Source organism: Xiphias gladius, chromosome 18, assembly GCF_016859285.1.
Source record: "Xiphias gladius isolate SHS-SW01 ecotype Sanya breed wild chromosome 18, ASM1685928v1, whole genome shotgun sequence".
NCBI classification, from domain to species: domain Eukaryota; kingdom Metazoa; phylum Chordata; class Actinopteri; order Istiophoriformes; family Xiphiidae; genus Xiphias; species Xiphias gladius.
This window is the reverse complement of record NC_053417.1, coordinates 18,194,598-18,208,077: the sequence shown is the minus strand read 5'-3', so window position 1 is coordinate 18,208,077 and position 13,480 is coordinate 18,194,598. Positions and strand designations below refer to the sequence as shown.

General features: G+C 41.8%; 1 protein-coding gene across 1 annotated transcript in view; it reads right to left on the bottom strand.

Annotated features, from left to right (window-relative positions):
• Window positions 1-11,901, bottom strand: part of samd10b (sterile alpha motif domain containing 10b) — a 45,280-nt gene extending 33,379 nt beyond the window's left edge. The window contains exons 1-2 of the mRNA XM_040151908.1: window positions 11,833-11,901; window positions 11,673-11,738 (exon numbers count right to left, since the gene is read on the bottom strand). Of these exons, the coding sequence (XP_040007842.1) occupies window positions 11,673-11,685 (13 nt within the window). The 5' untranslated portion in view covers window positions 11,686-11,738; window positions 11,833-11,901. The remainder of the gene's footprint in view (window positions 1-11,672; window positions 11,739-11,832) is intronic.
• Between the last annotated feature and the right edge of the window lie 1,579 nt (window positions 11,902-13,480).

Genomic DNA, 13,480 nt, shown 5'->3' with positions numbered 1-13,480 from the left:
AATTAGCAATTTTACAGGTTAACACAAAAACAATGTCTGCATACATTTCAATATCAAAATATAATATTTTGAATTTAAGTGTAATTTAAGCCAATCATTTTGAACCCCAAGCTATAAGCCAGATGATCTGCTAATGAACCCTAAAGTGATTGAAGCAATCACACACACAGGTTTTACCATCATCTTTTTTTCTCGAAACTAAAGTCCAAGAAGTGGTTTACACAAGCAAAATGTCACATGCAAGCTCCTTGAGTTCACAACACAAATACCTTGAGTGATAGCCTGCAAGGCTGTCTGGCAGAGCTCCACCACGCTCTGTCTGCTGACCATAAAGTAACCAGCTCCTTATATTCTCAAGTTTTGACTCTTTTAATTTGCCCACAAGGAGATGGCTTCCATTTACAGAGGTTAAACTTCCCAGAGTGAACCGAGTGGAGTCTGTGTACAAGTTGGTACTCACACATGCACATGCTGGCCCGCGGTGATGAGAATGGACTACAGTTCATTGTGATTGTCACATGTGGTCTGTAAATCGATGCGGTGCACTCACTCTGTGACCCGGTGGAAGAATGGGATGCGGAGTGGTTCAGCACTCAATACTTTATTGAGTGTCCTTAAGCCATGACTATCACACAAGTGTCCTACTTTGTTTGTCCATGTATGTCAGTGCTCATAAACCTGTGTGACATATTAGAGAAGAAATGTCTGAGCAACGTAGTGGGTCAAAAATAACAACCAGTCGATGACACAAAATGTACATGCACACGCCCGCGCGTGCACGCACACACTCGCACAAACAAACGCAAAGGTTATTGAGAACCCAGGGGTTTGCAAACAATGAAGTGAATAAATGACCGTTGTGAGAGTTAGTTGATAATCTGCTCTACACCATCCCTGCATGCACACAAAGAGACCAGGATGAGGGGATAAAAGAAGATAAAGAGGAATGAAAAGAGGAGGAAATAGGCTTATGGAATGGGCGGAGAGCTGGTGGAAAAAAAAAAGATAAAAGTTAAAGCTCCACAGAAGCTGAGAGGTAAACAGAGCGAGAAAAGGGAAGGGAAATGTGCCAATGAATTCGAAGCTGAGATAGACGGAGAGAATGAAAATTGCAGACAGGGAGTTCGTTTTTGTATTTTTAAGCAGCATGAAAGAACGAAAGAAAGATAGAAAGAATATTTCCTCTGTTCATTCCAAAAAATTATTTCAACAGGCAAAAGAAGTACACCCAAAACTTTGCCGGAATTCCAATTCTTTTTAAATTGTGCAGTTTGAGTTTGAAAAAGATGCAACAAAACCAAGATTTTTGCAGCAGCTGCAGCAGCAGGTGTCTTCTGTGGGAGAGTGAATGGTCTGTGCACAATACAGACAGCCATGTTTGGTACAAGCCCGTCAGGAGATTCCTTGTTTTCAGCCTAACGGCGAGACAAATTAGCTCACACCTGGGGGTACTCGCCCATTCTCCCTGTGTCTATATCCACTCCTTTCAGTCCCACCTGTCTCTCTGGGTCTCAGCAGCATGATGTGCTGACTGGGGGTCTGTCTCTCTCAGCTTAATTGCCATGTTATAAGCTCCACTCCTGCACTACCCAGGACTTTCAGTCAGAGGTACATGCCAATCACCTCTCCTCCACACACACACACACACACACACACACACACACACACACACACACACACACACACACACACACACACACACACACACACACACACACACACACACACACACTTGTTCTTGCTCACTCACATGGTTTCCTGAGGCTGCGCTGTCAGGTATCAAAGCAGACAGCAGTTAGTACAAATCAGGCAGTTTGGAATGAAATGAGGAAGAAAATCAAAGCTCTTTGTAGTTCTTATGCACACATGCAGACAAACACACACATCATTACACATAAAGTCCCAACAGGAGCTTCTTGTCCAGGCCAAAAGATCTCAAGGGAACCTTTCCGCTTCCCTTTCCGTCTTAATCCTTTACTCTAAAATCACATACACAGACTGCCTTTCATTTATCTATCCTCTTTTTCTTACCGCACTCTTTACCCATTTCTTGACAGTTTTCTTACATTTTGGGAAACATGCTTATTCCCTTTTTTTCTTTTCTAAGAGGTATGACGATATTGACAGCGGCCTCATGCCTGTGCGCTAAATATGAATCAGTGGGTGATTTTCTTATTTTAGGATAGAGACTGGAAGCAAGGGGACATTACCCTGTAATTAGGTGATTTAGATCCAACTTCATTTACACATTTTCTGTGGCAAGTACATCACAGCGCCCTATCAATGTCAGGTTTTCAAACACTATTAGCTTTCTATTGATAACTTCCAAAATGTTGACTTCTAGTGTCGCCAGATGTTTCATAGACAGCACAGGGTAGTAGAGACTGCCCTGGGCTCCTCATAGAGACCAGCCACTTAATCAACCTCAGTGTGTGTGCGTATGTGTCATTTTATGTGTGTATGTGTGTGTACTGGCTTGTTAACACTGACACTGCCACTTCTCATGGTGTGTGTCACAGCAATTTCAGTAATTCTGTCCCAACATATCAGTGCCAAACTGGCTCTCATTCCTACGCTCTCTTCCACTCCACTGAACCATTACCTTATTATCACCCAGCCACTCAGACATCACAGACAATCACAGACACACACACACACACACACACACACACACACACACACACACAAACTTAAACGCACTCCAATTATCCCACAGACACATCATGTTAACAATGGGGCATTAATAGAACATGCGCGAGCAACCCAGCTTACTCGATTTTTCTCCCTCTATGTCAGACACATACATACACACACACACACACACACACACACACACACACACACACACACACACACACACACACACACACACCCACACACCATGTCTGTGCCATTACATCTACTCACATTAATGTACTGGCTGATTGTGGGCCATTTTCACTTTAGATGAGAGAGGACAAAAGAGAAGAGCTTTATTATCCAATGCTTAATTATTTCACTTTAAACCAAATTAGGTACACCTCTAGCCCATTCCACCCCATATCCCTCAGTACAGTGTGATTTCTCTGCTGTCACCCATAATGGAGGCCTCTAAACCACTTTTAAAATTTTCCTATAATCTGTCTCATCTCTGGTGATCCATTTTGAAAAGCTTTTATTCCATCTATTGAAGACACAGAGTTTTAACTGCGAACCTAATATGTGACTTGGGTCAGTTTTTTTTTTTTCCCCTGCTGAAAATCTTTCTCTATGCCAGAGTCAGTGACTCAGCGCACCAGTGCAATTGTGTATGTATTTAGCTGGAGCTATGTGTGCAGAAGTATGTGTGCCTGCGTGTGTGTTTGCTCCTGCCAAGACCCACAGCCTGCAGAGCACCAGTGACCTGATATGTAGGCCGAGACTGAAGCGCTGGGATGACAGCTTAGAGCCCGCCCCCACTAACTCTGACTGACAGCCCTGTAACCTTGGCTGCCTCCTGCAACAAGAGTTTGGTCTTGCTTCCATTTTAACGTCTGTCATTCCTAGTTCAATTTAACAACTATTTCTGGGGCAAGGTTCCATAAAAGCATCGCAACAGGACTAGAGGACAAGATGAGACCAGATGATGTGGAATGAAAAGGAATAACTGCTTTTAGGGCGATATATTGGGACTCTGACAAAGTAATGGCTGTTTATTTCTTAAAGCAACTGTCAAGATCTGCAGAAGTCTTACAATGCCCCAAGTGCTTGTACAGAGTCAAAAATTACATGGCTATACATGTCTCACTGCATGATTTTTCTGTCTTTCAGTAATACAGCCTTTGTGACCAATGCACCACTCAGGCAACTACATCCCAGTGCCTCTATCTCCGACACTTATGGGACAAATCCCTCCTAATCTACGGATAAGGTACAACAGCTGCATGTCTCAGTGGATTTCAACAAAATCAGGTCAAAAGGGTGCAGACGTTCAAAAGAGCGTTATTGTACACAGAGAGAGAACAGAGTCAACGCCAGTTTTCCCACCACTTGACTTAAAGGAAGCAAAAGACTAAAAAGGACTAATACAACCACAAATCCAAAGAAAACTAGGGTAAAAAGAAAAACAAGGATATCAAGAAATAGGGGGTCTAGGAAGATTTAAGCTAACTTGCAAACAGTAAAGACCACTGTGAAAAACAGGTCTAGGATTCCATATCAAGAATTTTTTTTTTAATTCAATTTTTTTAATATATAAATTAGGATCTGTCAATGTTGTACAAGAGACTGACTTTGGCATCATATTTGCATCCTCTTTCTGAGAATTAATCATTCAGTGAGAAGTCAGGAAGGGGCACATGAGGTAGTGGTTTACATTTAGGTTAAAAGGGATCGCTTCTGTTTAGCCCCCAGGACATTTTCTGGGCTGTGACATTAAGAAAATCAGAGTCAGAGTCATTTCTTATTTATGGCTGAAGGGCAGAAAATCAGATTCTATGTACACACAAGCACAAACCTGCATGTCATATTAAACTAAAACAAAATATCCACATAGACTGAGCACCTTATAAATCTCTGCAATATGTATTTTCCATGGTGTGAAGCATTGTTTGACTGTGCCATATGGGTTTTATATATATCTAAGCCAGAGCTTTCCCTGGGTTCAGTGAGTAAGAAATGGAAAAGGGGAAAAAGCTTGTGATGTGAAAATCTCACACGTTTGTTGAGCATGCAAAGTACTGTGGACTTGACAACAGAGACCAGAGAGAGGGAGAAATGTTTCCAAAAAATAAGATGATGAGATGGAGTTGGGAATAAAGTGCGTTTGAGAGTAAACATGGAAAACAGAAAACAAATGCAGCGAATATGTGAGAAAATCCTGTAAAGTAGGGAGAATATTTGTTCCAGGGGTTAAAGAGAGTCACATACAGTTGAGCTGCATTTAAACAACTCTTACTCCCCACCTCGGCTGTGGAGATGACACGCTGACACTTGGCCGCCTATTGACATGGTAAATTGAGGGCCCGTTGGAGCCGCACTGTGACAACCAGAGGAGGTCATAGACTATGTCAGAGCTGTATATTCACAGGACACTATTAAAACACAAATTAGGTGACAGAGCAGGAATGGAAAGAGAAAGACAGTGGAATATAGATGCAGGAATGCGACAGAAGGTGAGCTGTATGGCGGTAAGACGATTTAAAAAAGAAATATAGGCTGAAGCACTGAGAGGAGTAGAGACAAAGGGAACAGCTAAAAGGCTGATAAGAGAGGAGGACAGAAAGCAGAATTGATTTCTATTTTTGGAAGAGGTATGTCGGATGTGTGGAGTGAGTCTAAAACATGTTTAATTTCAAAGTCGCACAGACACACATACTTGATAGTTTTTTATATGCATATAAACCATCTCACATGCAGATCAAACCTGCCAGAGATCATGCCACTAGATTGCGAGTGGCAGTTTAATTGCTTTTCGAGTGGATGAACGTGACTTGTCCTCCTGAGTTTGCAAGGATGTATGCCTTGTTAGGGTGTAGCTGCAGCCGATAGCCATTTGGTTTAATGGGCAATCTGCACCACAGGCTCCTCTGACCCCTGGCACTTGGTAGGAGGAGCAGGCCAACTTATTAACAGAGAGTGAAAAGCTCCAAGCTTACCCTAACGCACAAGGCCGCACTTAATTAGACTGTTTGTTTAGCAGACTCTAATGGGAAGGATAGCGAGTGGGGGAAGAGGCTGACTGCTCTCCTTGAAACTGCAGGCTGAAAGACATCTGGCCAAGGATGAGACGGAGGACGCAAGATATTAGTGGAACATGGCCTCATCACGTTGGGTGCTATTTCATTTTCGAAGGACAGATGGTAATGATGGGGAGGAACAATGGACGACATTCATGAACGGTAAAATGAGTCATTACAATTCCACTAACATAATTATATTCTAAAATAAAAGTAGGCAAATGTTTTATCTGAAAGGCCAAAACACATTGATTAAGAATGTGTGGGAAGAAAAATAGAGCGAGGAAGAGAGGGAGAGAGAGAGAGAGAGAGACAGTGACTGAGTTTATGTGTATTAAGTCAGTAAGTAACAACAGTGCAGTACATGAGGGATACAACCCTTGTATGAAATTAGTGCAATCCTTCAGAAAAATTACATCTCTCTTTTTCATCCATCCCAACACCCTTTCAGCCCCTCTCCCTTGATCCCTCTCCCTGTGCAGAAGGCTAATTAAAGGAGAGAAATTGGATATGGGCCTCTGCGCACTCTAATTCAGGGAGAGGAAGAAGGAAGGATAGAGGCAGGAGGGGGAGGAGGGGGAGGTGGGGAAGAAGTCGAACCCAGCACAAGGGGTGCTGGATCAGAACGGTTAGGCCTTGTCGTTTCTGGAAATATTAAAGGGACGACAAGGTTAGCAGCGAGGGCAGACTGGATGAGACAGTTGAAGTGTGACGCCTCAGAGCAGAATCCAAAATCCACCTCACTCTGCTCCTTTTAATCCACTGCTGATTTATACGGAAGCTGGCTTCTCCTCTTTTACCTCTTCATCAATCCCTGAAGGGGCTGTAGGACCAGAGTGTAAATGTTTATCTACTGAAACATCCTCTGTTCATCCCAGTCCAACACAGTGGGTCAGGGGTCAAAGCAGTTGGCGGTCTGAGAGGACCACTTGACAAATGCATTAGATAATAATAATAAGAGGAATAACTCATTGAAAATGATCTTCTCCATCAACATCAACTTTCTAATGGATGTCTGAGTTTAAATAAAATTGATTATTGTATTACTATTATAATGAGCAGTCTGAGTGCCCTAACCCTGAGATACAGTATTACACATACTGTAAATTCCTTTAAGGATTATTCCTGTTTATTGCAGCTTGGGTCTTATTTCCATCATTTTGTCCATCTCTCCTAATAATAACCCCTTTTCTCACCAGTGTAATAACCAAGATCCGGAAAGCGTGACAACATTAAAGCTGAAGTCAGAAGGGGAGAGTAATGTTAGCAGTCAGATGATCATACAGATTTGCTTCCAAATTTCTTTGGAAGAGAAAAAAAGGCAAACTAAAATTATTACCCAAACTCTCTTTAGTAAACATCCATCACAGTTTACATACTTATAAGTTTTCCTCTCTAATGAGGGACTGTTACCAACATTTCAGGTGCACGCACTTTCGGTGTTACCTCCAAGTAAAGTGGTTTAAATAACCTGGCTAAGCTGTTGGCTTGTCTGACTGTCTGGAAACTTGAGTTTCCTATAGTACTACGTTATCATAACCAAAAGAAATGACGGCCAAAATGCTGAAAATAAGACGCAAGTTGTAATGAAAAACTACATCCTTTAAGATGTTGATTGACTGACTGACCGACCAGTGTTAGCACTTTTCTAGGCCCTTGCTATTGCATTTCAAGAATTTCAGACACTGAACCAGTTTATACAAACACATCCCTCTCTGTGTCCTCTCTCCCTCTGTCCACTTTCTTTATTCCACTTTCTGCGCGCCTAAAAATCCACAGGCTCAGGCCAGGTGCAGCTGCAGAGCTGCGGTGGATCAGAGAGTTGATGATGGATGACAGAAGGATGTGTGCGCAAACGTGCGTTCATAAGGACTGTCCATGCATTATATTGAGTGACACACTCCCTGCTGTGAGGAAGCAGGGGATGACGATAGACGGGGGAAAGAGGTTAACAGCTTGCATGCTCTCTAACACGGACACACACACATTAAACTGCCGTATAACCCCCACTGTGCCACTGTAACTGAGAGGGTTAACACGCTATTACCATATTACTTTACTACAGAGGCCAGAAACACATTTGGCTCCGACACCAAATGTGCCAAATGGATGCTGTCTCCAGCAGGCGACGTAACGCACGCCAGAAAAACAACAAAGAGTGTATTTGTCTGAGTAAAGCTAACACTCCACACCGTCGTCTCCCCCATCATCCCACCCATTGAGGTGCTGGCTGCCCTTCTGCTTCATCTGCATGTTAACACACTCAAACATAAACACACACATGGACGAGAACACATGCACACACTCACACGCACACGGACAGACTGGAATCCTGTGGTATGGCAGGAGCACCCAACTGGAAAGGGGCAGTTATTTCACAGTTGAATTAGCACACGGCTGTGTGGCCTGATCAGAAGAAAGGTTGTGTTTGTGTGCTGTGGAAGTTTTGAGGAAAGGGTTAACCATAACATTTCCTCAGCTTAAACCAACAGAATGGATCACTCAACGAGAAAAGATGGCTGTACATTTTGTCAATTATTTTCTGATAAAATGATGCTTGCTAATATGATTACAAGCAAGAAATCCATCATATATTCTCTTCAGATGCCAGTAATACTTTTCCCAGAAAAGTACTACTGGCAAAAGTCAGCCAGCAAGTTGAAATATTTGTGTTTGTGTTTTTTCGTTTGGATGTCATTTCAGTGTCCTTTAAGGAGGAAAATCCTATTAAAACTTCTTTTATGGAAAGACATCTACTGTATACACATTTCTCCACATTTGTAAGCCCCCTTCCTACTCACATGTCCATCATGAAGGCAGCGTATAGACACCACCACCCCTCCTACAGTGGACTGTCTGCCCACAGGCTTGTGGGTTGAGATAAATAAATGGGTTGGTTTTGGAGTGAGAACCAGCTGTGCGCTGTGTCTCCATGTGGGCCTGTCAGGTCGATGGTGAGCACAGCAGCTCCCTTTTTGCTTCGTGTGTGCATATGTCTGGTAGTATGTAGGGGTGGCTGGAAGCCACCCTGGCATCCTCAGCACGAGCCCGCATCTTTGGATATCCTGCATGCTGAGCTTAGCCAGGCCTGCCTCTTGGAGTGGACACACATGCAAGCACACGCTCACAAACTGGGTTGCCCCCTGCTTATTCCTGATGCGAATAGGGGATAAACCACGCTAGTCTCTCCAGCTTCCCCCTCTGAAAAAAAAGCCCTGCTCCTGGATGTTGCATACTGGACAATACAATGGACCGGCAGCATCATTTGTATGGCTGCTTATCTCAGATATGACAATACAGCCAGATGTCCTGGGTATTTTAAGCAAACATCTGATGAATTTCATCTACTTTGAATAGCCTTACATGGAGGAGAACATAATTACATAGCGTGACGCGCTGTGCAGTATGCAGCAAGGAAGAAAATATCATTCTCATGCAATTTACATGAAAATGAGACAAAAATGTCTATTATACCATTTAAAATGCAGCTCACCCATTGTAATTGATAGTGTCACTGGCCTGTAGCTGACACCCCACCTAACACTGAAACTGCTACCTCCATCGGAAATCAATGCAAATATTACCAATCAACTCGGATATTATTCCGTACATGCCCCATCTGAAACAACCACAGTTAACGGCCCGGGATCCAGGTAACCCACAGTAAAGTATGGAGTAGTTTGATATTCCTGCCTCTCCATTTTGAGGATACACTAAAGGAGTTGTGTGTCTATTTTTCTTCCCTATCTATTTTTTTTTACTTTTTAAATTATTATATCCCCACCAACAGTTAACAGTTATCCAGTTCTCTATCAAATAGCATAAAACATTCCAGATATTTCAAGTTCTTCTCAAAAAAGAGTGTCAGTAAATCTTAGGGATCCCTGGTCCTAGTCATCGCCACAGGTTGTAAATCAAGCGCTGTGTCTGTCTTCAAACGGTGCTGCAGTCTTTTTGGACAAACACTCATAAAAGTTTAAGTGGCACAGCACACTGACAGGGTGGTGTCAGCGCCCGGGGCACTGATTAAATTAATGATGCTTAAGTAAACTATGGATTAATTATAGATAACCCAATGTGTCACTGGGCAGATATAGCACTGTATGCATATATGACTGAGTGTCCTACCTGCAGCCATGCTAATGAATAGCTAACCTGCTTCAGCAGACAGAGGACAGATGGGAAACACACTTGGCACTACACTGATGCTCTCACACACATTATTGCCCTTGAGCAGAGAGAGGCTCTGATTAGGCTTCACTTAAGTTAGTTAGCCTGGAGCAAACACCAGCCAGCCGAGCACAGGAAAGAGAAAGGGGCAGCACAACAACAACGGAACAAACAATCCAAAAATGCTGAAGAGCTTTAAATGCACAGTATATTAGCGGCTAATTGGTTTTGTCCCTTGAAGCAGGGGAAGCGGGGAAAGCATTCAAGAAAAACAGTTATTTGTTTAAAGTCAAGGATGCATAAAATGTGACCTCTTCTAGTAAAGATGTCGGATCGATTTCAACATGTTCTCACAGAAATTTGGAGTTTTCTACAATATCCAAACTAGTGCTGACACTAGTTTGGATATTGTATTAATTAATCAATCGATTAATTAATGAAACGATAGAAGATTAATCCACAACTGAATTTTGATAATCGAAACAGTTTCAGTCATTTGGCAAGCAAAACTACCAACCATTTTCTGTTTCCAGATTCTCAAATGTGATAATCTTTCTGCTTTTCTCTGTTTTTATCATAATAAACTGAACATCTTTCGGTTTTGGACTGCTCCTCAGACAAAACAAGCAATGCGATGTCATATCGGGCTTTACAAACATTTGAAGTAATTTTTCACTATTTTCTGACAATGATTTTTTCTGACAATGAAAACAATTCTTAGTTGTATTCCTAGTCCAAACAAACAAAAGACAACAACTACGAAAAGGGATACTCCTATTTTCACAGCAAATTTATATTTATGTAATACTATTACAATTTTTGGGGGGGCTTGGATTTGTATGAGTTTAAGATTATGCAAAACAGTTTGGGTGAAGGTTAGGGTGTGAGTTCGGTCGTGGTTTTGCTTACAATAGTATTATATTACGAAGAGTAAACAAACGAACAAACAAACAAAACACTCTCTGGTCAATTCCTGGGGCCCAGTCATACATATCAGAAGAGCATGATGTTTATTTTTGTATAAAACAGCACATCTGTCTACGCCATTTTTTCCCCATCATTAGTCAAACAATCAAATGAAGAACAAAGAATGCTGCATCACTGTTATATTCCTGAGCTAATACTCACTCTAACTCATCCAGGTGAGCCACGTGCTGGCCAGGGAATATAGACCATAAAGTACAAATAGACCATGAGAAACACTGAACTTGCAATATAGTTCTCTTTCCAGTAAACCGAAGAATGTGTAGGCTACTTAACTGAAATGATTATTAACATATTTCCAAAACATTGCATCAAATGAAACACCTATCTGTTGACGCTTTTCAGCTCTGCTGGACTGCGTGGATCACACTGGTAAGTTTCAGACTGGATTATGTCAAATTCAAGTTAACAATATAGAAAAAAAAAAAAATCAAAAAAAAAATCATACTTCATCATGACAGCATTTGGTATCCTGTCAGAAACAACTCGGAGGATTTAAATTGGTGAAGATAATGTAGGTTGTTCCAAAATCGAGGAAATATAGTAGAGCCTCTATATATTGTAGCTACGTTTACTGCAGCTTTGCAGCAGAAACGCTTTTGATGAACCCATAACTCCCTCTCAATCATTAAATTTCAGAATAAGCACATGCCCATATAGAAATATTGCATGAAAAATATTTCTAAGGTCCAATATGGGATTTCAAGAGATCATAAAGTACCGCACGGTCACTATGAAGTCATTACTGAATATGAAGTCCCAGTTCGGAGACTGTGGGGCTTGTTAGGATGCCCTGGCGAGAGGAATAGTGAGCGCTCTTACCGTCCACAGCCATAGTCGGTCTCAGCGTGTATCTCTCCGTGGTGTCAACAGGGCTCTCCCATTCTTCTGCCAGACGGATAAAATGCACTGTGAGTGTGAGGATGAAGAGCGCTTCTTGCCCTCTCTCCCCTACTCCGCGAGCATGGAGACGGCTCCTTACCGTAAGTCTTAATCGAGAGAAAAGAAACCGAGATCACACTCGCCCTGTCTGTCGGTCCACGGCCATTTGTTGTCCGGGACGCCGGGACGAGTCCGATATGAAGCGGCTCCTTCTGAATCTCCGCCCCCTTCTCCGTACCTGACCGCCGGGAGACAAAAGGTCATTACGCCCCGACACCAGCTGTTACTGGATAGAGACTAGAGACTGCTCTCTCGCTCTCTCTCTCTCTCTCTCTCTCACACACACACAAACACACACACGACCCATATTATTATGGCAACCATAGGCTAGAATAGAGGCTCTCATTACTTGAAATCTGTTTTGTTTTTTTTTTAGTAAAAATATCTCATAAGAGTACAACATTTTGATAAAACTCCCAATATGATTCCTTTGATGAAGTGACACCAAAACTGACACAATGCCACAACCATATCGTCCCATTAAAGATGTTATCGTACCATATACTTTGCCCTGTACAGCAAGGATTGAGTTTTGGTGTCAAGTGTGTCCTGGAATACATTTATTACTGCAGTCATTGTGATTTGAAACTATGGCCAGTGATAAAACAGAACCAAGCAAACAATAGCAAGAAAGCCTCACATGGGTATCAGTGTATCAGTAACTGTGTCTGCCCCTTTCAGTCCACATTTTTCCACTTTCAGAACCAAACCAGAATATTTAGGGAGGTGCTTCTTACAGGGAAATTACAGCATTTGTGAACCTGGGTGTAACTGTTATATGTTGTCCCTTGTGACTGTTGGTCATGATAAAATTTTACTCACCACCTCCATTGCAGAGATTTTGCAGCTGCAGTAAGAAAAAAGTTCATCAGGTCAAGGAGCACAAGTCTCCTAAATTTCCAAAAAACTTAACAGAAATCTTTTGAAACACGTTCTGTCTTTGAGTGAAAGTAAACTCCTGCAAATCTATATAGGCCCCCTTTGTTGTACAGTGGCAGCAGTGAAAACTGCACTGCTTGTACCTTGTCTTTTTATTTTTGCATTTTGCCAAACTTGGAGACACAAACCATCATCTTGTATTCAATACTTCTCCTCTATGCAAACAGGCTAAATCAAAAATGAGCCTCCATTTCAGACTAACATAGACCAAACTACGTGCATTTATGAATACAGCGAGTAAGTCAGCCAGCAAGTTGAGAATACGGATCAGCTTTGCTATGTATCTTTCTCTGTCAAAGACAAATTTTTAAGATGATTGGTGTTATTTATTCATTTATTTTGAAAGCCGTAGGTGACACTTGACCCAAAAGTTTCCCAATTCTCTACAGTGGAAGTGATGAGTAACATATTATAATGATGACTAGTCATAATGGACAAAAAATATGACAGTAAGATCCAGGCTGTCACATACTGGAAGGTAGTACTGCACTTCCATAAAGATAGGGGACAAATATGATTTATAAAGAAGAATGGTCAAAATCGAAGCAGCAGAGGCTGAGATATCCTGACTTTTAGTGCCTAGTATGAATCAAGCTTCAAATCACTGGATCCTACAATTCCTATAATGCAACTAAATAAACAGTCTTTCATTAAACCTTTCCTGCTTATAAATAATTATTGTTATTGCCTCATTTTTCAAACTCATCACAGTTACACAGACTTTAGAAAGTTCCCTCCAGAACTACAGA